This window comes from Cyprinodon tularosa, unplaced genomic scaffold (genome assembly GCF_016077235.1).
Source record: "Cyprinodon tularosa strain WSP-4 unplaced genomic scaffold, ASM1607723v1 ctg1316, whole genome shotgun sequence".
In the NCBI taxonomy this organism is placed as follows: Eukaryota; Metazoa; Chordata; class Actinopteri; order Cyprinodontiformes; family Cyprinodontidae; genus Cyprinodon; species Cyprinodon tularosa.
In genome coordinates this window covers 5,665-27,373 of record NW_024038133.1, presented here as the reverse complement: position 1 = coordinate 27,373, position 21,709 = coordinate 5,665, and the positions used below count along the sequence as shown (strand labels likewise).

General features: G+C 51.9%; 1 protein-coding gene across 1 annotated transcript in view; it reads left to right on the top strand.

The window, feature by feature from the left end:
* Positions 1–20,824, top strand: part of camta2 (calmodulin binding transcription activator 2) — a 40,344-nt gene extending 19,520 nt beyond the window's left edge. Inside the window, 19 exon segments of the mRNA XM_038277491.1 lie at positions 28–235; positions 491–745; positions 747–1,386; positions 1,471–2,055; positions 2,320–2,446; positions 5,268–5,402; positions 9,485–9,654; positions 11,199–11,380; positions 12,757–12,835; positions 12,911–13,139; positions 13,214–13,420; positions 13,523–13,716; positions 13,791–13,972; positions 14,073–14,277; positions 14,353–14,424; positions 14,506–14,526; positions 14,740–14,933; positions 19,872–19,946; positions 20,023–20,824. Of these exon segments, the coding sequence (XP_038133419.1) occupies positions 28–235; positions 491–745; positions 747–1,386; positions 1,471–2,055; positions 2,320–2,446; positions 5,268–5,402; positions 9,485–9,654; positions 11,199–11,380; positions 12,757–12,835; positions 12,911–13,139; positions 13,214–13,420; positions 13,523–13,716; positions 13,791–13,972; positions 14,073–14,277; positions 14,353–14,424; positions 14,506–14,526; positions 14,740–14,933; positions 19,872–19,946; positions 20,023–20,077 (3,815 nt within the window). The 3' untranslated portion in view covers positions 20,078–20,824.
* The last annotated feature ends 885 nt before the right edge of the window (positions 20,825–21,709 follow it).

Below are 21,709 nucleotides of genomic sequence, written 5' to 3'. Positions count from 1 at the left end.
CTCCGTGTGCCGGCTCTGTGTCCGCAGTGTCCTCAGGGGTGAACATTCCCCACCACTGCAACTGCACCAAGCACCGCATCATCTCCCCCAAGCTGCCACTTTCCTGCAGGGCCGCAGAGTCACCGCTGTCCTTCGAGACGGGGGAGGCAGGCAGGGGGGGAGGAGGGGGAGACGGCAAGCTGCCTCACCTGCAGGCTCAGAGCAGCCCGGCATCTTCTCCCAGTCCTTCGTCCACGTAAGTCTGCTGGTCTGCATGGTAGCAGGTAGAGACGGCCTCCATCAGCTGGATCTCTGGACCAGCAGAGGAGGTCATGGTGGAACCAGGGCAGCAGGAGGAGGAGCAGAAGGAGGAGAACCGAAGCTCAAAGCCGCCGTCTCTCCTCCTGCTGCAGCAGCCTGGAACCAGCAGGACCTCCCGCCTCCAGCAGGGGGCAGCAGAGCAGCTCCATAGATCTGATCTGACTCCTCTCACCCAGCTTCTGCTCCACAGGTCCGGCTCCTCCCCCCCTCCCGCTCGGGGGGCTGCCATCACCATGGGTAACCGTGGTAACGGTTTCTACAACAGCCGCTGCAGTAACCTGGCCACCGTGTCTCTGCCTCAGAGTGCTGTGATCGTCATGGCGACCGCCGCCGCCATCCCAGGAGGAGGAGGGGCTCCGTCCGAGGAGGCGGGGCAAAGGAACAGCTTTGGCCCGCTGCTGCTCTCCCCCGCCCTCCCCCCACCTGCTGGAAACCCTTCCTCCCCCACCCCCCCCCTCCTCCTCCCCCACCCCCCCAGCCCCCGTTCAGGCCACCCTCTCCCTCACCCTGCTCCCCTCCCCAGTCATCGGAGGACTCCTCCTGACCCCGTCCTCCTCCAACAACCCCCCCTCCTGCCAGTCTCCCCCTTCCTCCCCGTCTTCTCCCCCAGCCCCCTCCTCCCTCCCCCCAGCCTTTGATCCTGACTCCTTCTTGAACTCCCCCAAAGAGGGGCAGACGTACGGGGGTCATCCTCCCACCCCCTCCCCCTCAATCCTGAGAACACCCCCTCCCCCCCTCCCTCACCCCTCCCTCACGCTCTCCCTCTCCCCCACCACCTCGGCCCCCCCCTCCTCAGTTTCCCCTCCTTCCTCCCTCTCTTCCCTCTCTACCTCCCCCTCTTCCTCCTCCTCTGCCTCCCCCCCTTCATCCGGCCCCCCTCCCTCCGTTGCTCTGTCCCTGTCTCCCACCTCCTCTGTGGCCCCGCCCATCCTCCCCCTCTGCCTGGAGCTCGGGGCTCTGGGGGAGGCGGAAGGAGTGAAGGAGGAGTCTGGGTGTGAAGAAGAGGAGCTGAAGCATCAGATTACTGATGATGATGATGATGATGATGAAGGCAGTGCCCCGCCCACCAAGCTGGTTCTGCTCCAGGTAGGTCCGCCCTAACGAGCCTGAGGGACTACTTCCTGAGGCTGTATCCTTCCACTAACTCCTCCTCTGAATCCTCTCATTCAGACAGACCACGCCCCTTCCACTGCGTCTCCTAGGCAACACAAGGACAGAAGCTCCGCCTCCCTGCACCTGGATGCTCCAGATAATCAGTCCACCAATCATGTGCAGGGACAGCAGCCATTGGTAATGCCTGCGCCTGAAGCTCCGCCCCCTGCTGAGATTTCCCATCAGGCCCTGGACCTACCGTCGGCGTTCCCCACCAAGGCTGACGCGTCGTCCTTCACTGGTTCCGACCTGAGTGCCGTAGCCATGGACACCGCCTCCATAGCAACAGCCCCAGTGAAAGAGGAGAGGAGGCGGAGCTACGACTCGGAAGAAACCCACATGGAGGCGGAGCCTAGAGGGGAAGAGCTGGACATCTCCTTAGACCTGATCTCTGACCTCATCACAGAGGAGGCGGGACCAGCAGAGGCCCCGCCCCCTCCAGCAGCGTCCGGCCCGGCCGTGTTCCCCACCGGGGTCCGATACGTTGTTCCGCCGCAGCCCTCCCCCTCCTCTTCCTTCCTGCCCTTCCCTCACCCGATGCCCTCCTCCTCCCGCCGCCTGGCCTCCATCACAGACTTCTCCCCAGAGTGGTCCTACCCAGAGGTGAGACCCGGATCAGAACCACCAGAATCTGGGACCCATTTCAGGTTCTGATCGCTCCTCCATCTGTTGTCTAGCAGCTTCTAGGATAGATTTCTAGTATCAGAGGTCCAGTTTGGTCCAGATCAGCATCCAGGTGCTGGTACCGGGTCACTATCCTGACCCGGTAGCTCTAGGTTCTCCCAGAGTTTCCCTGGTTCTGGTTCTGTCTGACTGGTACTGGTATCGATACCAGTTTCACCTGCAGCTCTGCTCTTCTGTCTGCAGGGTGGAGTGAAGGTTCTGATCACCGGGCCCTGGAGCGAGCCTTCGGGTCGGTACTGGTGTGTGTTTGATCAGAACACCGTCCCTGCTACCCTGATCCAACCCGGAGTTCTGCGGTGCTACTGTCCAGGTAAGAACCCGCCTCGGTACCAGCGGAGCCGGTCTAAAGGCGGCCGGTTCACAACAGCCCAACAGGACCAGAGAGGAGAACCTCTGGTCCTGGTTTATAGATGAGGTGACCGTCCCAGCTGTTCTGATCCAGACCCAGAAAGGAACCGGATCAGACTCTAATGCTACGTTCACACCGGACGCAGCAAGAGCTGCAAAATGGCGTCTGCTGCTTCATTTTTGCTGCTTGTACCAGTTAGTTCTGACGCGCGGCTGAAGCAGCTTTGCTGCTCTGGATGCTTAAATGCTCCCGACGCGCTGCGCCTGCTGCTCAAAACGCGGTGCGGGACCTTTTGCTGCGCCTTGATGCGCGTCAACCATTGACTTTACATGTAAACTCGCTGCTTTTGCTGCGTCCGCTGTGAACGTAGCATGATGAAAACCCTGGATGGGTTCTGTTAGAGGTCACCACCTGTTCCTGGTGTCTGACGGAACCTCAGATCTCCAGAACCATCAGATGGTCTGATGGTCCTCTGTTCAGCTGCTCAATCAGCTCCTTCCTAAGAGACGGCTGGGCCTCAGCCAGAATCCACAGAGGTTCTCTGAACCCGCTAGAACCTCCAGAATGGTTCTGAGACCCTGGGTTGGTTCCTGTTATTCAGCAGAACCTCTGAATGCACTGTTTGCTAAAGGTCCAGTTGGAGCTTTAGAACGTGTCAAAGAGAAGGAACCATCCGTTCCTCTGAATGTTGTTAGAGAATATTATCCATCTATTCGCTCCAGTTAAATAAACCAGATTCATTCAGGCAGCATTTTAATTTTCTTCGCAAAGAAAGAGAACAAGATGGCGGCATGTCCAGCTCTGCTCTGGACAGACAATGTTACTCAGTCAGGTGGTGGAGGTCTCCACTTACCATCACTGCAAACAATAACAGACAGTTGGAGAAAACAGTCAAATGTTCTGAATGATCTCTGAGAACCAGTCTGGGTGGTTATGGGGGGATTATTTTCATCCCAAACTCTCCCTGGAAGGATAAACACCTCCTCTCTCTGAGAAACCTCTCCACAGACGCATGGCCCAACACAGAAGAGCGACAAGACTCTGCTGCACATCTACACCTGATGGACAAAGGACATTCTTTGGAGGACCAGAATGTTTACATTTTGGACAAAGAAGACAGGTGGTTTGAGAGGAAGGAAGCCATGTATGTTAGGAAAGAACCAACCTTAAATAGAGGGGGGGTGGATTCCTTCCTGCTATTGTTGGCCATGATGGTGGTTTTGGACATTGGGAACCAGTGTCTGTGTTTCATCTTAAAATGATAACCTGAGAGGAAGGTGCAGTTTTGGCTCATAAGACCTCTGCAACCCCACCTTCTCAGCCACCTGCCTCCACAGGAACTCCCACAGAGGTGTGACCTGCCACCCCCGCTGTGGTTAGAACAGTAAAGACCACCGCACACAGGATTTCTCTCTTTTCCATGAGCTACCAGGAGTCTACTTCAGAAGAGGCGCCCACCATGGAGATCCAGGATAAAGGCCCAGATCTCCAGAATGACCAAGGATAAGTCATGATGGGGGACTTTTCAGAACTGAACTGCTGCAAAACAGAACTTTTTGCAACACATTTCTCTGAGTTTCAGAACTTATAGAGCCAGACTGAAGAAGAAGGTCTCCTGAAGGTCCCTTAGTGTGAGCCACATGGGAAAAGAAAACCCCCGTTTGCTGTTAGCCCGCCTTGCTGAGCTGCTGCTGGATGAAAACTCAAACCTTCCAAATGGACAGAGGTTTGCAGGTCTGGCACCATTAGGGACAGAACAAACATTATGTCTTTGATGATGCTGATCAGTTCATGTGTTTACTGCTGAGTAAAGAAAAAGCTAACAGGATGGACTGCATTTAGTGGAATCCTGATGTCTATTCACTGCTAGCTATTTCAAAGAAGGTAAAGAATCATTTAACTAAAGGTTTTTGGTTCCTGATTAAGCAAATCAATGAATAAAACATTAATAATGTTTTATTCACCTCATGGATTTGCATTGTGAATTGGTCTGAAAACATTCCAATTTCTTTAAAATTAGTTAAAAGATGATTTGATCACATCCCAAATTCTTCCACATAAACTTTGGTTTTAAACACAGAATCCATCTTAAACTGTAAAATGTTTTTCAACCGTTTTTCTCTTCCTCTTTGTACATAGTAGTTAGTTTAGTTTAGTTGAGTTTTACTAGTCTTAGTGAGAGTGTTAAACTGAAATATGTTTGACTTGGAGCTGAATGATTTTTGTTAATAAAATCTTATATTTTGAACAGAAGTTGTGGTGAATTTATTCCATGTATGTGCAGAAATGACTGTCTGACCATGATTAGAGCTCGAATCACTCTTTCATCTATTGTTCTAACACACAGTTAGTAGGACTGCGTGTTCATATATAACAGCTGAAATAATATCTGATTAAATAAGATATCTGCCACCCCTACAGGGGAGGGAAATAAACATGTTAAAGTATCAGAAAATAATATGAATTCCCAGCTGGAATTGGATATAACAGTTATTCATAACACTATCTTTGCAACCCTAGCTACACCTTGCCTATTCAGCCAGGCTAAACTAAAACCAGGCTTTGTTGGGCTGCTGGATAAAACCTGGAACTAAACGCTATTTCTGACATTTTGGATTGAAAAATCTTCCTGGATGGAAGAGAAACGTCTTCAAACTTGGAAACAAAGTCCAGAGGATTGATTTTAACTTTTTTTGGAAAGCTGATTGTTGTTGATGATGAACTGTGATGATGATGATGAACTGTAATGATGATGATGTACCGTGCCTCCCCTCTCTTCCAGCCCACGAGGCGGGTCTGGTGTGTCTGCAGGTTCTGGATTCTGGAGGTTCTGTGTCGTCGTCGGTTCTGTTCGAGTACAGAGCGCGGAACGCCAGCTCTCTGCCCAGCTCCCAGCTAGACTGGCTCTCATTGGACGGTCAGTAGCTCTTCATCATCCTCTACCTGCTGTTCTCTTCTGGTTCTAGGAGGTTCAAACAGGGAACCAGCGGGTCGGTACAGGTTTGGGTAGGCAGAACTGGATCACTGTGAGGTTCTGTGCTGGTTCTGGTTCTGCTGGGGCTGATTCAGGAATCCATGTGACTACATGGACCTGCAGACCTGTTGGACCCGAGTCAGTAAGGACTGGAAGCATCTAGTAATGTAGATCTGTGCATGTAGATCACTGCGTGTAGATCAGTGCATGTAGATCATGTGTGTAGATCAGTTCCTGTAGATCAGTGCATGTAGATCACTGAGTGTAGATCAGTTCCTGTAGATCAGTGCATGTAGATCACTGAGTGTAGATCAGTTCCTGCAGATCAGTTCCTGTAGATCAGTGCATGTAGATCACTGCGTGTAGATCAGTTCCTGTAGATCAGTGCATGTAGATCTCTGCGTGTAGATCAGTTCCTGTAGATCAGTGCATGTAGATCACTGTGTGTGAATCAGTACATGTAGATCACCGTGTGTAGATCACTGCGTGTAGATCAGTTCCTGTAGATCAGTGCATGTAGATCACTGTGTGTAAATCAGCACATGTAGATCACCGTTTGTAGATCACTGTGTGTAGGTCAGTTCCTGCAGATCCGTGCACATAAATCTCTGCATGTAAATCAGTACATGTTGATCACCGTGTGTAGATCAGTGCATGTAGATCAGTGCGTGTAGATCACTGTGTGTAGATCAGTGCATGTAGATCAGTGCGTGTAGATCACTGTGTGTAGATCAGTTCCTGTGGATCAATGCATGTAGATCACCATGTATAGATCAGTGCCTGTAGATCTTTTTCTATAGATCAGTGCCTGTAGATCTCCATGTATAGATCAGTGCATGTAGATCTTTTTGTATAGATCAGTGCCTGTAGATCTTTTTGTATAGATCAGTGCCTGTAGATCTTTTTGTATAGATCAGTGCCTGTAGATCTTTTTGTGTAGTTCAGTGCCTGTAGATCTTTTTGTATAGATCAGTGCCTGTAGATCTTTTTGTATAGATCAGTGCCTGTAGATCTTTTTGTATAGATCAGTGCCTGTAGATCTTTTTGTATAGATCAGTGCCTGTAGATCTTTTTGTATAGATCAGTGCCTGTAGATCTTTTTGTATAGATCAGTGCCTGTAGATCTTTTTGTGTAGTTCAGTGCCTGTAGATCTTTTTGTATAGATCAGTGCCTGTAGATCTTTTTGTATAGATCAGTGCCTGTAGATCTTTTTGTATAGATCAGTGCCTGTAGATCTTTTTGTGTAGTTCAGTGCCTGTAGATCTTTTTGTGTAGATCAGTGCCTGTAGATCTTTTTGTGTAGTTCAGTGCCTGTAGATCTTTTTGTATAGATCAGTGCCTGTAGATCTTTTTGTGTAGTTCAGTGCCTGTAGATCTTTTTGTGTAGTTCAGTGCCTGTAGATCTTTTTGTGTAGATCAGTGCCTGTAGATCTTTTTGTGTAGTTCAGTGCCTGTAGATCTTTTTGTGTAGTTCAGTGCCTGTAGATCTTTTTGTGTAGTTCAGTGCCTGTAGATCTTTTTGTGTAGATCAGTGCCTGTAGATCTTTTTGTGTAGTTCAGTGCCTGTAGATCTTTTTGTGTAGATCAGTGCCTGTAGATCTTTTTGTGTAGTTCAGTGCCTGTAGATCTTTTTGTGTAGTTCAGTGCCTGTAGATCTTTTTGTGTAGATCAGTGCCTGTAGATCTTTTTGTGTAGATCAGTGCCTGTAGATCTTTTTGTATAGATCAGTGCCTGTAGATCTTTTTGTATAGATCAGTGCCTGTAGATCTTTTTGTGTAGATCAGTGCCTGTAGATCTTTTTGTATAGATCAGTGCCTGTAGATCTTTTTGTATAGATCAGTGCCTGTAGATCTTTTTGTATAGATCAGTGCCTGTAGATCTTTTTGTGTAGTTCAGTACCTGTAGATCTTTTTGTGTAGATCAGTGCCTGTAGATCTTTTTGTGTAGTTCAGTGCCTGTAGATCTTTTTGTATAGATCAGTGCCTGTAGATCTTTTTGTGTAGATCAGTGCCTGTAGATCTTTTTGTGTAGTTCAGTGCCTGTAGATCTTTTTGTGTAGTTCAGTGCCTGTAGATCTTTTTGTGTAGATCAGTGCCTGTAGATCTTTTTGTGTAGTTCAGTGCCTGTAGATCTTTTTGTGTAGATCAGTGCCTGTAGATCTTTTTGTGTAGTTCAGTGCCTGTAGATCTTTTTGTGTAGATCAGTGCCTGTAGATCTTTTTGTGTAGTTCAGTGCCTGTAGATCTTTTTGTGTAGATCAGTGCCTGTAGATCTTTTTGTGTAGTTCAGTGCCTGTAGATCTTTTTGTATAGATCAGTGCCTGTCCTCTGGGTGGCTCCATGGAGTGAAGGAGGCTCAGCAGCAGGATGTAGTTGCTAGGAGCCCCTCCCTGTGTGTGGTTGAGACCAGTTGTCATGGTAACCAGGTTTAGCAGATGATGATGCTGGTTCCACTGACTGGATCTCTGGTTCTGTCCAGCAGACACCATGGGTCCAAGCAGGGAACGCAGGCCGGGTTCTTCTGCCGGACCCAGAACCAGCTGGGGTTCTGCTGCCGGACCCAGAACCAGCTGGGGTTCTGCTGCCGGACCCTGAACCAGCTGGGGTTCTGCTGCCGGACCCTGAACCAGCTGGGGTTCTGCTGCCGGACCCTGAACCAGCTGGGGTTCTGCTGCAGACCCAGATCCAGCTGGGGTTCTGCTGCAGACCCAGAACCAGCTGGGGTTCTGCTGCCGGACCCAGAACCAGCTGGGGTTCTGCTGCAGACCCAGATCCAGCTGGGGTTCTGCTGCAGACCCAGAACCAGCTGGGGTTCTGCTGCCGGACCCAGAACCAGCTGGGGTTCTGCTGCCGGACCCAGAACCAGCTGGGGTTCTGCTGCCGGACCCAGAACCAGCTGGGGTTCTGCTGCCGGACCCAGAACCAGCTGGGGTTCTGCTGCAGACCCAGATCCAGCTGGGGTTCTGCTGCAGACCCAGAACCAGCTGGGGTTCTGCTGCCGGACCCAGAACCAGCTGGGGTTCTGCTGCCGGACCCAGAACCAGCTGGGGTTCTGCTGCCGGACCCAGAACCAGCTAGGGTTCTGCTGCCGGACCCAGAACCAGCTGGGGTTCTGCTGCCGGACCCAGAACCAGCTGGGGTTCTGCTGCCGGACCCAGAACCAGCTAGGGTTCTGCTGCCGGACCCAGAACCAGCTGGGGTTCTGCTGCCGGACCCAGAACCAGCTGGGGTTCTGCTGCCGGACCCAGAACCAGCTAGGGTTCTGCTGCCGGACCCAGAACCAGCTGGGGTTCTGCTGCAGACCCAGAACCAGCTGGGGTTTTGCTGCTGGACCCAGAACCAGCCGGGTTCTGCTGGGTTCTTTGGGTTCTCCTGTTCTGAGCTGTGGTGGTTGTAGAGCAGCTGCAGGAGCTCCCTGGGTGTGTGTGTGTGTGTGTGTGTGTGTGTGTAGCCAGGTGTTTGTTACCCAGTGGGGATTAGTTCCCAGAAAGCTGCTGCATTCTGGGAACTTTAAGGTTCTTCTGGGGACCAGTGACTGGTTCCCATGATGAGAGGCTGTGTTGTTGGGGTTGGGTCTGGGTTAGACCATAGGAGTGAATGGAAAGTCCCCACAGGGATAGTATCTCAGTGAGTGTGTGTGTGCTGCAGGTCACTGTGGGTCAGCCTATATTTGTCGTGTGCTTTTATTTCCTGAACACACAGAGCGGTGCCAGGCGGCGGTGGCGAGGTGATTGAAGTCACTCAGATAGTTTCCATCTGAGGCAGCATGTGGGGGGGGGTTAGAGGCTCTGTTTAACGGTTATTTAAGAGCGCCGTCCCGCTCGGCGCTGTCCAGACGTCTCTGACCGCTCCTCACGGTCAGCTCTGTGTGCATTGTGGGTAATGTGGGAGGAGCTTAGGGCATTGGGGGTCTAATCCATGTGTTGGGTGTCAGAGGCGCTCTGAAGGAGCGGCGGAGACGGCGGCTGATCCTCCTGATCTGCAGGGGGCGGAGCCTCAGTCACACCTTCTCTCTGCCACCTGCAGATAATCAGTTCAGGATGTCCATCCTGGAGCGGCTGGAGCAGATGGAGCGCCGGATGGCGGAGATGGCGGCTCGAGACAGCACCCACCTTCATCATCATCATCATCAGCAGCAGAGTGGGAACCAGCTGGCCACGCCCCCTCCTCCTCCTCTACCTGAGGACCACCAGCAGGTGAGGCAGCCTTACTCCTCCTCTGAAGGTCAGCAGCTCCAGGCTGCTGCTCCTCCTGGTTCCTCCTGGTTCCTCCTTGCTCCTCCTGGCTCCTCCTGGCTCCTCCTGGCGGGTCGAACCGGCCGCAGGCCTGGCAGCGCCTCCACCTGCTGAAAGCTCCGTCAGCTGTTCAGCAGCTGATGACACTCAGACCTCCTGGAGGATTAGCAGACCCTGGAGGCTCCGACCAGAACCTGCAGCTAAAATAGCCTCAGGTCCTGGACCAGAACAATCAGTCTGACCCAGGTTCTGGACCCAGGTTCTGGACCCAGACCCGTCCTCAGGGCCCGTTCTGATCCCTCTGTGCCCTGAGAGGAGAGTCGGGTTCAGAGAGACGGATCAGAACCAGTAATCCTGTAAAGCAGCTTAATCTGATGGAAACAGGATCAGAGCTTAAACCACCAGCACAGCGGGTCAGAACCGTCAGAACCTTCATCCCTGATCCGCTCCTTCCTGGAGGAAACACAGCGGTTCTATCCAGGCCCGGTAGCTCAGCTCACATCGGTTCTGATGAAGGTTCTGACTGAAGACGCTTTAGTTACTGCATCACAGCCTGATGATGATGGATCAGTTGGATCAGAACCATCCATCTCCTCCCTTCATCTGTTTTTCTTTCTGAACCAGAACCAACCAGGTTCTGTCCGTCCTCCTTCTGTGGATCTTCAGAACTGCATTAGGATGGATCAGAGCATCATCTGTGCTCTAGAACCTTCTCTGGTTCTGGGTTCTCAGAACGGGCCTGAAACGTTCCTACTCCACATGAATGTTTAGCCTGGCAGCCGGTTCCTTTACATCCATGATGGACCGTGGATGGTTCTGGACCCGCATTGACTCCGCCTCCTTCAACTGGATCAGGTTGGGACCTGATCCAATCTCTGGTTGTAGAATCAGGCAGGTGATCCATGTGTTCCTGGTTACCATGGTGATGGGTTCTGGCAGCCGATTGGCCGTGTGAATCAGAACCCGTCCCGGCGCTGAGGGACGCTCAGATGAAGACCCAGCAGAGCGTCAGGCTGTCAGCGCCGCCGGCCAGAGGCTCGTGTTCGAGCCGCAGCTGTCGGCGAGCGGGACGGAGGAGGAGCAGCTGGCTGGAGGCGCTGAGTGATGACAGCAGGACGTTTCCAGAACAACGCCGCCTCGCTCTCCTCTCTGTCCTCAGCCTCGCTCGGCCTGCGGCGCCCCCAGCCTGGATGTTCCTGGAGGACATCAGGAGGTTCTGGTTGGACCCAGAGGGTTTGGATCCGCTCTCAGACTGATGCTTCTTCAGACGATTATCCTAAAATGATTAAATGACTTTCTAAGGGAATCAAACTAGCAACTGTTGGTGAGGAAGCAGGATGCTGAAGAACAGCTGAACAGAACCAGAATATTCTGCAGGACTGACTATAGGGTCACTCTATAGAAACTGTTTTACTGTGTTAAAATGAGGCGGTTCTGGTTCTGACCCGGTCCGCTGAGCATCCACCAGTCAGAACCGGTCAGTCTGATGTTCATTCCTGTCTCAGTCCCCTCAGTGGTTCGAGAGGAGGATCGTCGCCGTATGTGAGCGGATGATGAGAGGAGCGCGATGGGGAGGAGGAGGAGGAGAGCGTCTTCATCACCCGGTCCGCCACCGTGGGATGACTCTGCTCCACCTGGCTGCTGCTCAGGGATACACCCACCTGATCCACACCCTGATCCACTGGAGGTAAACGTTCTGAGAGTTCACCAGGAGAATATGAATATGTTAAAAACTAGAACTGGAATAATAGGTCATTCAAATCAAAGGGTAAAGCTAGTTATTTATTATCAGTTAAATGATTCTAACTGTAACTTGTTTACTGACCAGGGGTTTTAGCCTCTTTCCTAAAAGGTTAGACTCCTGAATCCGGCTGTTTAAAATCCAGTTTTCTTTCACCAATTTAATAATTCAGGCTCTTAGCAACGTTATTAACCGCCAACCTAATAAATGTGTCTCTGTTCATTCTGATGCTACTGAAAGAAGAATGAATCCAACCTGAGTGATAAATCGTTCACTGTGGAAAATGAACACAAAGACCACGAGTTAAAAACACAATGATACCTTTATTAGCTACAATCACACAGTATTATATCCAATAACTAAGCAGACGCTAAACGCTACTGATAATAAGCACAACTAAAACAATAAAATGGGAAGAGGGGTTGAAGAGTCTGTTCAAAGACTGTGATGTTCGAAGTTTAAGGCTTAATGCATTAAAAGTGTCCTTTATAATAGCAGCAGATGAAATGTAAATAAACCCTGAAGCAGATGTTAACTGGAGTCAAACAGTGAAGTTTTATTCAGTTTATGGTGAAAAAGGAATAATGACTCCGGAATGCATTAAACTATGATGAGGCTGAAAGACCCGTTAGCTTAGCTAGAAAGGAGTGGGAAGGATAATGTTACTGTTACGGTTCGGTGGAGTGAAGGCCTTCGGCTTGGTCCGATGTTCTGCAGACCCGTCTTCAGTCCAGTTCGTTCGTCCAACAGGAGATCTCAAAGAGATTCTGATGCAACGAGTTTGCAAGGGGGTTAATTTTATAACCCACGGTAGCATAGGAAGTCTACCGATTAGCTACCGCGGCTAGCTTGTACCTGCAGCCTCCAGCTCCGTCTCAGGCAGTCAAAGGTCTGGCGGCTTCTATCGGCTCCTTCGGTGAACAGCGTTCGGGGCCCCGTTGTTCATCGGTTAGATTAAGGTTAGCAGAGCTGGATTAGCTCTTCTCTGTCAACTCTGTTTGAATCGCTGGAAGAATAAAAACACTACGTTTAACTCTGTTTACTTAGCGTAGCATTTAGCGCGAAGTGCTTCCGCATCTAGCCTTTGGCAGTCTAGGACCAAAAGCAAAATAGAACGTTGACATGGGAAGTTATCTGTTTTATAACCTCTGCCAGAGGGGTGTGTCTTCAGAAGGGAGCAGTTCCGGTTACATCAGCGGTACTTGATCACAACATAAACATCTGGTCCTCTCAGTGCGCCGCCTCGTTGCCATGGTTACATAGCATCTGCTTTTCTCAGTACGCCGCCTGGTTGTCATGGTAACACTGTGCGTTGTCTGCAGAAGCGTTATCGGCGACAGTTTGGACCTGGAGCAGGAAGTGGACCCTCTGAATGTCGACCATTTCTCCTGCACGCCGCTGGTAAGCCCCCACCTGACCCACATGGAAGCCGTCAGGTCGTCACTATGGTTACCGTGGTATGACTCTGTGTTTCAGATGTGGGCGTGTGCTCTGGGCCACCAGAGGGCAGCGGAGCTCCTGTACAGGTGGAACAGTCGGGCTCTGGGGATCCCGGACTCGCTGGGCCGCCTGCCGCTGGCTGTGGCGCGCTCCAGGGGTCACACACGCCTCGCCGCTGCCCTGGAGGAGCTGCACACACAGCGCACTCAGCTGGCTCCCAGGGAAGACACTCTGCCATCTCCTCTGTCCACCAGCCCAGATACAGGTAACCTCCTGCCGTCACCTGACCTGAGGCCTGCTCTCTGATTGGCTAACACTTCTCCTGTCTCCGCCCACCAGGTCTCAGCTCCTCAAGCAGTCTCCCCTCCCCCAGCGACCCTTCCTCTCCTTCTCCTAGCTCCGCCTACTCCAGTGGCCCCGCCCCCATGGACACCTCCCCCTCATCCCCCTCATCCCTCTCCTCCTCTTCCTCGCTGATGGTGTCTCCCCCCTCTCTTCCTGCCGTATCTGTGTGGAGGGAGGAGCCTAACGCTGCCTTCAGTCCAGGTAACGTGAACTCTGAGGAGGAAATGACCTCATGACACCTAGTAGCTAACGCTAGGCTAACTACAGCTAACGAAGTCGTCTTTATACTAATCTTTTTCACAGGTTTGACGGCCGGCGGCTCCAGAGACGCCTCCCTGTACCTCATGGACTATGAGAACGCCCCACCCACTGACACAGCGGGAGGACAGCAGCAGCAGCCGCTGGAGGAGGCGACGCTGGAGGAGCAGTTGCTTAGCTACAGCGAGAACGCCGAGAATGAAGGAGAAGAGGGGTACCTGGATGAGGAGGTGCTTCAGGTAGGGTATATTGTCATGGCTAGAGACTAACCCATCATGAAAACCTCCAGCTCACCAGCCTCTCTGCTTATCAGGTTGACATGGCAACTCTAGCGGATCAGATCATCGAGGCGACTCCAGAGCGAATCAAACAGGAGGATTTCCCGAGGGGGGCGGAGTCTCCGCTCAGAGAGAGGCAGGACAACCCGGCCATCCAGGACACCTGGCTGGCTGCCTACCTGGAGACGGTGGACTCTCAGCCCCACTCCCCTCCCAGGTGAGAGCAAACTGCTGGGAACTGGATCCAGATGTTTTCCTCACATCTGTAAAAGTTGCCTCCGTTCATCTCTGTTCTCCGCATCGTCTTTCTGCTGCAGACGGGTGTGCCCCCCCTCGCCCCTCAGTGCCCTGGCCCTCCAGAGGCTCCGCCCCCCTTCCTCTGCGGCATGGGCGGAGTTCCTGAATGCCTCGGCCAATGGGAAGATTGAGAGAGACTTTGCTCTTCTGACCCTGACGGACGGCGAGCAGAGAGAGCTGTACGAGGCGGCCAGGATCATCCAGAACGCCTTCAGGAGATACAAGGTAACCATAGAAACCATGGACAGGCCCCAGCCCCCTGCAGGCCAAACAGAGAAATAACTGCTATGTTTGCTGCAGGGCCGCAGGCTGAAGGAGCAGCAGGACATGGCGGCAGCCGTCATCCAGAGATGCTACAGGAAGTACAAACAGGTGAGTGTCGCTGTGCGTGAGTGAGGGTGTGCTGTGGCTTCACTAAGTCAACTAACCTGCTGTCTTTCTCTCTCTGGATAGCTAACATGGATAGCTCTGAAGGTAACCCAGCTGCTGTAGATGTAGTGCTGTGTAGTCAGTGTGTCTGTGTGATGCTTCTGGTTGCCTAGAGACAGAGATGCTAGTCAGATTACCTCCATGAAACCAGTTTAGACTGGTGGAAACCGAACTAGCCGAACTATAACCATCAGGAGGACTGAGCCCTGGGTTTAGCTGACCTGCTCTGTTTAACGCTCTGACTCTCCCCCCCCTCAGTACGCGCTCTACAAGAAGATGACCCAGGCGGCCATCTTGATCCAGTCCAAGTTCCGGTCCTACTACGAGCAGAAACGTTTTCAGCAGAGCCGGCGAGCGGCCGTCCTCATCCAGCAGTACTACCGCAGCTACAAGGAGTACGAGAAGCTGAAGCAGGCGCCCAGAGGGGGCGCCACCCACAACCCCAAGATCAAGTAAGACATCCACATCAGGGACAGAGACTAGACCCAATGGCCGAGCAGGATCTCTCTAAGGAACCAGGGTCTCTGTTGCGGACCAGGGTCACTGTCTGGAACCAGGGTCACTGTCAGGAGGAACCAGGGTCACTATCAGTAACCAGGGTCACTGTCAGGAGGAACCAGGGTCACTGTCAGGAGGAACCAGGGTCACTGTCAGTAACCAGGGTCACTATCAGGAGGAACCAGGGTCACTGTCAGTAACCAGGGTCACTATCAGGAGGAACCAGGGTCACTGTCAGGAGGAACCAGGGTCACTGTCAGTAACCAGGGTCACTGTCAGGAGGAACCAGGGTCACTGTCAGTAACCAGGGTCACTATCAGGAGGAACCAGGGTCACTGTCAGGAGGAACCAGGGTCACTATCAGGAGGAACCAGGGTCACTGTCAGGAGGAACCAGGGTCACTATCAGGAGGAACCAGGGTCACTGTCAGGAGGAACCAGGGTCACTGTCAGTAACCAGGGTCACTATCAGGAGGAACCAGGGTCACTGTCAGGAGGAACCAGGGTCACTGTCAGGAGGAACCAGGGTCACTGTCAGGAGGAACCAGGGTCACTGTCAGTAACCAGGGTCACTGTCAGGAGGAACCAGGGTCACTGTCAGGAGGAACCAGGGTCACTGTCAGGAGGAACCAGGGTCACTGTCAGGAGGAACCAGGGTCACTGTCAGGAGGAACCAGGGTCACTGTCAGTAACCAGGGTCACTATCAGGAGGAACCAGGGTCACTGTCAGGAGGAACCAGGGTCACTGTCAGGAGGAACCAGGGTCACTGTCAGTAACCAGGGTCACTATCAGGAGGAACCAGGGTCACTGTCAGGAGGAACCAGGGTCACTATCAGGAGGAACCAGGGTCACTGTCAGTAACCAGGGTCACTATCAGGAGGAACCAGGGTCACTGTCAGGAGGAACCAGGGTCACTATCAGGAGGAACCAGGGTCACTATCAGGAGGAACCAGGGTCACTATCAGGAGGAACCAGGGTCACTGTCAGGAGGAACCAGGGTCACTGTCAGGAGGAACCAGGGTCACTATCAGGAGGAACCAGGGTCACTGTCAGGAGGAACCAGGGTCACTGTCAGTAACCAGGGTCACTATCAGGAGGAACCAGGGTCACTGTCAGGAGGAACCAGGGTCACTGTCAGGAGGAACCAGGGTCACTGTCAGTAACCAGGGTCACTATCAGGAGGAACCAGGGTCACTATCAGGAGGAACCAGGGTCACTATCAGGAGGAACCAGGGTCACTGTCAGGAGGAACCAGGGTCACTGTCAGGAGGAACCAGGGTCACTGTCAGTAACCAGGGTCACTATCAGGAGGAACCAGGGTCACTGTCAGGAGGAACCAGGGTCACTGTCAGGAGGAACCAGGGTCACTGTCAGTAACCAGGGTCACTGTCAGGAGGAACCAGGGTCACTGTCAGGAGGAACCAGGGTCACTGTCAGGAGGAACCAGGGTCACTGTCAGGAGGAACCAGGGTCACTGTCAGTAACCAGGGTCACTGTCAGGAGGAACCAGGGTCACTATCAGGAGGAACCAGGGTCACTGTCAGGAGGAACCAGGGTCACTGTCAGGAGGAACCAGGGTCACTGTCAGTAACCAGGGTCACTGTCAGGAGGAACCAGGGTCACTGTCAGGAGGAACCAGGGTCACTGTCAGGAACCAGGGTCACTATCAGGAACCAGGGTCACTATCAGGAGGAACCAGGGTCACTGTCTGAGGGAACCAGGGTCACTGTCAGGAACCAGGGTCACTGTCAGGAGGAACCAGGGTCACTGTCAGGAGGAACCAGGGTCACTGTCAGTAACCAGGGTCACTGTCAGGAGGAACCAGGGTCACTGTCAGTAACCAGGGTCACTATCAGGAGGAACCAGGGTCACTGTCAGGAGGAACCAGGGTCACTGTCAGGAGGAACCAGGGTCACTATCAGGAGGAACCAGGGTCACTATCAGGAGGAACCAGGGTCACTGTCAGGAGGAACCAGGGTCACTGTCAGGAGGAACCAGGGTCACTATCAGGAGGAACCAGGGTCACTGTCAGGAGGAACCAGGGTCACTGTCAGGAGGAACCAGGGTCACTGTCAGTAACCAGGGTCACTGTCAGGAGGAACCAGGGTCACTGTCAGGAGGAACCAGGGTCACTGTCAGGAGGAACCAGGGTCACTGTCAGGAGGAACCAGGGTCACTGTCAGGAGGAACCAGGGTCACTGTCAGGAACCAGGGTCGCTGTAAAGAACCAGGGTCACTGTCAGGAGAAGGCTCTTTTAAGGAACGAGGGTCACTGTCGGGGAGCAGGGTCACTGCTGGGGGTCTCTGTCAGGAGGAACAAGGGTCTCTGTCGGGGAGCAGGGTCACTATCAGGAAGAACCGGAGCTAGCTGGGAGTCAAATGGAGTGAAACATTTTAGATGAGCACCCCATCCTCCAGACTGCAGGCTTGATCATAAAACATTATTTTAGTGATGGAGGATCCTGTTATTCTGATGGTTAGTTCAGTCATCAGTAATCCAATAACTGATGCAACTTAAGATGGAAGAAATATACATCTTACACAGCAGAAGATTTCCTTGTCGACCTTCGACAAGGATGGCTCCCACTGCTGCAGGGATTGTGGGGCTGCCCTCCAGGCAGAGGATGGCCAAGACCTGTTCCCTGGAGGTGAGCACCTTGTGTAGCACTCTCTGAGCACTCCTGCATGAACTGTAATGTCATGCCCCATGCAGTGAGGGTTACTTGTTTGGCCCAGTTGTGCCCCCAGGAGGGATCTGACCTTCTGCCTTTTGGGCAGTTGGCTTCCCCCAAGCGTTCTAAGCACCGTGGTGGGACCGCGGTCTTGATGACCATTTCACTAAGGAAGCGGGCCAAACTTGATCAGGGATGGTCCACTTGGGTGGAGCAGTTGTCGGCGGAGTTGGCTTGCTTCCAGTGGCTGGGATCTCTTCCCCACCCATGTCCGAACTGGTTGTGGAGGATGACGTCTTATCTCTGGCGGCTTCTTCTCATATTAAAGCTGAGGAGGACGCAAAGATCTTTCAAACCTCTGAGAGTGGTTTGTTTTCATCTCAGGGTACAGTTGGAGAGGCCAGTGACTGTTCCATGTGGGAGGTCATGTCTATGGCCCCTAAGCAGCTGCAACTCCCTCAAGGTGAGGTAACTGACTCCAGGAGTGCATTTTTCAAATGCAGACGGGCTCCTACTCCCTTTTCTGTACCTCCATCAGAGGAGTACCTGAAGGAGTTGCACGCCTGTTAGTGGGAATTAAGAGCATTATGATGTCTCTCTTTAGACGATCAGGTGTTAGCTGCCATGCATGAGTCAGTGAAGGCCGGCCTCAGCCGTATGCCAGCAATTGAACGAGCTGTCACTTCGCTGATTGGGTCACCAGAAGAAGCCCTGGGTCTTGATGTGAGGTGCCCGAGGGGTCAATGTTGGGTCACAGATGGACGCTTTGGAAACTCCATGGCGCACCTCATGTTTGCCCTTTCTGCGTCTGTTCAGGACGCTGGCGGTGCTAATGCGGCGGTTGGTTTTAGCAACGCAGCATTGCAGACCTTCGTCTGATGACCAGAGAGCTTGGCCGTGTCATGTCTTTCCTTGTCCAAGCTCATAGACAGGTCTGGCTTGCTTGTCTCCTCTAACCGTCGGATATTTTTCCCCATCAGCAGCTGATTTCTGGGTTGCTCATACTGTATATCTATGTGTGGTTGCCACCCTTACCAATGGCTACAGGCTCCAGGTACAACGATGGGTGGTTTTTTCCCGATCTAGACCTCAGAGGACACAATAGCTGACTTAATGACATCAGTCACTCATGTTGTGCCCTTAGGTTTGCTACTTCTGCATCCTTTGCAGCGGTGGCTCAGCAGCTTTCGCCTAGACGCCAGGCTGCACAGACATCACAGGCTCATGGTGACGAGGATATGACTTTGTGCCCTAGCTCCTTGGTGAGACGGGACCCTTTTGTACAATGGTGTTCCAATGGGTTTGGTGGTGAGTCAAAGGGAAGTGGTCACCACAGATGGCAGCCCCATTGGCTGGGGTGCCGTGTGGAAACACAGAGCATTTTGGGATCTCTCAGATCCAAGGGCTGTGCACAGATCGAGCTGCGGGCTGTACAGATGGCCTTCAGGTGCCATGTGCAAAGGCACTAGGAGGCACTAGGTCGGCACGTCTCCTGATGGTATCCAGGTATCTCCTGGAATGGGTGTCTCCTGGTCTGTCCACCCTGCAGGCATTATATCCAGCCAGGATGGCGGAAACTGGTTGCGGACTCTATCCCCCCAGGCATCTGCTCCAGGAGAGTGGTCTCTTCATGGCAACGTAGTGCGCATGATCTGGAACTAAGCGTGGCCATGGTTCCTGCTGCTTTGGAATCTGTGTCACAGTACTCCATGGCGTCTTCCAGCAAAGAGGGATCTGCTGTCTCAGTTTGGGGGACAAATATGGCACCCCAACCCTCAACATCTCCAGCTATGGGCATGGCCCTGGGAGGCTGACTTGGTGTTCAGACCCTATCAGACACACCATATTGAGTGCTAGGGTGCCCTCCACTCGGCTGCAGTAGGATAAAAGATGGCGTCTCTTTTCTCAGTGGTGCTCTGCCTGCAATAAGAACCCAGTTTCCTGCTCGGGGCCAACTAATCTGGAGGGTCCTGTTCAACAGGACCAACATTAACACCATCTCCTAGTATTACAGAAAAATGAATGCTTCCATCAGTGAATGGGTTGATAGACCTACATGGACTTGATGGACTCAGTCTGAACCAAGTCTAAGGAAACTTTAGGCTGAGATGATCTCTGTCCGTCTCCTTGGTAACCTGCTCCCTCCTGCTGTAGTCTGTGTGTTGTCATGGAGAAGTTGTTCCTCAGCTGATCATCAGTTATTGGTCGTTTGTCCACCAGGGGGTCGTTCCTGACTAAGAAGCAGGACCAGGCAGCCAGGAAGATCATGAGGTTCCTGCGGCGCTGCAGACACAGGTAAGGGAGGGGCATTGAGGAGACGCTTCCTCCTCAGCATCACTTCCTGCTTCTCATGTCTGATGTTCTTCTGCAGGATTAAGGAGCTGAAACAGACGAGGGAGCTGGAGAGGAGAGGACTGACCACATAGAGCCTCCAGAGAGGGACGACAGGAGGACAGAGGGATGCAGGAGGGACAGAGGACAGACAGGGGATGATGGACAGATGGACTCAGAGATGTCTCTCCTTCCTCCAACTCATCATCCCTCTGTGGACCGTTTGTCTGCAGCTTGATAAGCTCCGCCCACTAAGGTGGTGCTCCTCCTCCTCCTCCTCCAGGAGGTGAACCCATCTGCTCTCTGACTGTAGAACCAGGACCACCTGCTGGCTGGAGGCTCTCAGAGAGCAGATGGTCCATCAGATCAACTCCTGGCTCCACGTCTGGATTCCTTTAGTGACGTTTCTAATGACAGGCTGCAGATGTGAGGAGCTCCAATCAGAGTTCCAGGAAACATCTGCATGGCTCCACCAGGCCTCCCAGTCTGTCTGGGTCAGTGAGAGACTGGGAGGCTGAGCAGACCAGCTCAGATCCACACAGAACCAATGGTCTGAATGTTTCAGTGGAGCTCAGTGATCTTCTCTATGGATCAAGAAGTGGAGAAACACAGAGAAGCAGAGATGTTCAGAGGATGGACACCTTGGATCTATTACAGCATGAACTGTTGTTGTCAGCGTGGGAGGGGTTGTTTGTTTGTGTGTTTGCAGCACTGACTGAAGTCTTAACCTCCTCCTCAGTTGGACCTGAAATCTAAATGTTCCTTTCCTCACCTTTGCAGGAGTTTGTGTCTGAAACCCTGAGATATTTGGTTCTGACAATAAATCAGCCGTTTACTCTTCATCTGTTTATTTCTAAAGCAGAAATGAACAATACATGCTTTACACAGACTGTTTATTCAGATCGTTTGGTAAAATTAAGGTTGAAAAGTTTCTATCAAGGAAAAACAGCTAATTGCATCCAGTCATTGACTTCGAGGACAGGCTCCTCCTGGATACACGTCTGTTTTTAATATTCATCAGAACTCTGCTTATTTTATTTATCTTATTTATAAAGAATCCCATTAAATCATTACTTCTAAAAACAGGTGGGATGGACGGTTCAACAGAGCTATGGCTCTGGGTGAGTTTGGCAACTGTATTAAAAAGAAATCTAGGATTATTCTTATTCTCCTCTATTAATGAGGAGAAGTATGCTGCTCTTGCTTTACAAAGGGTCCTCTTATACAGCAGTAAACCATTTTTCCAGACTAGGAAGGACTCCCACAGGCCTGTGGAGCGATATTTTCTCTCCAGTTTCCTAGCATTTTGCTTCAAAGTACGCAGCTCTGCATTAAACCAAGGAGCCAGCAAAGGGAATAAGCTAAGCTTTTGCACTCTGCAGCACTGCTCAGCCACACAGAGGAGAGGGAAAGTGAAGCAGATTCTTAAAAATGTATAACTGCTCTATCTGATAAATATCTACTAAAGTGGAACCTTCTTTTGGGGGAGGAGAACTCTGTTAAAGTAATCCTGAAGGTTATTAGAAAGTGGTCAGAGAGGACAGGGTTGTGAGGAAATACTGTTATTTCTTCACATTCTATGCCGTATGTCAGCACAAGATCCAAAGTATGAAGATGAGAATGTGTGGGACTATTCACATTTTGAACAAAGCCAATAGTGTCTAAGATAGCATTAAAGGCTGCTCTTAAGCTATCGCCTTCAATGTCAGCATGGATGTTAAAATCTC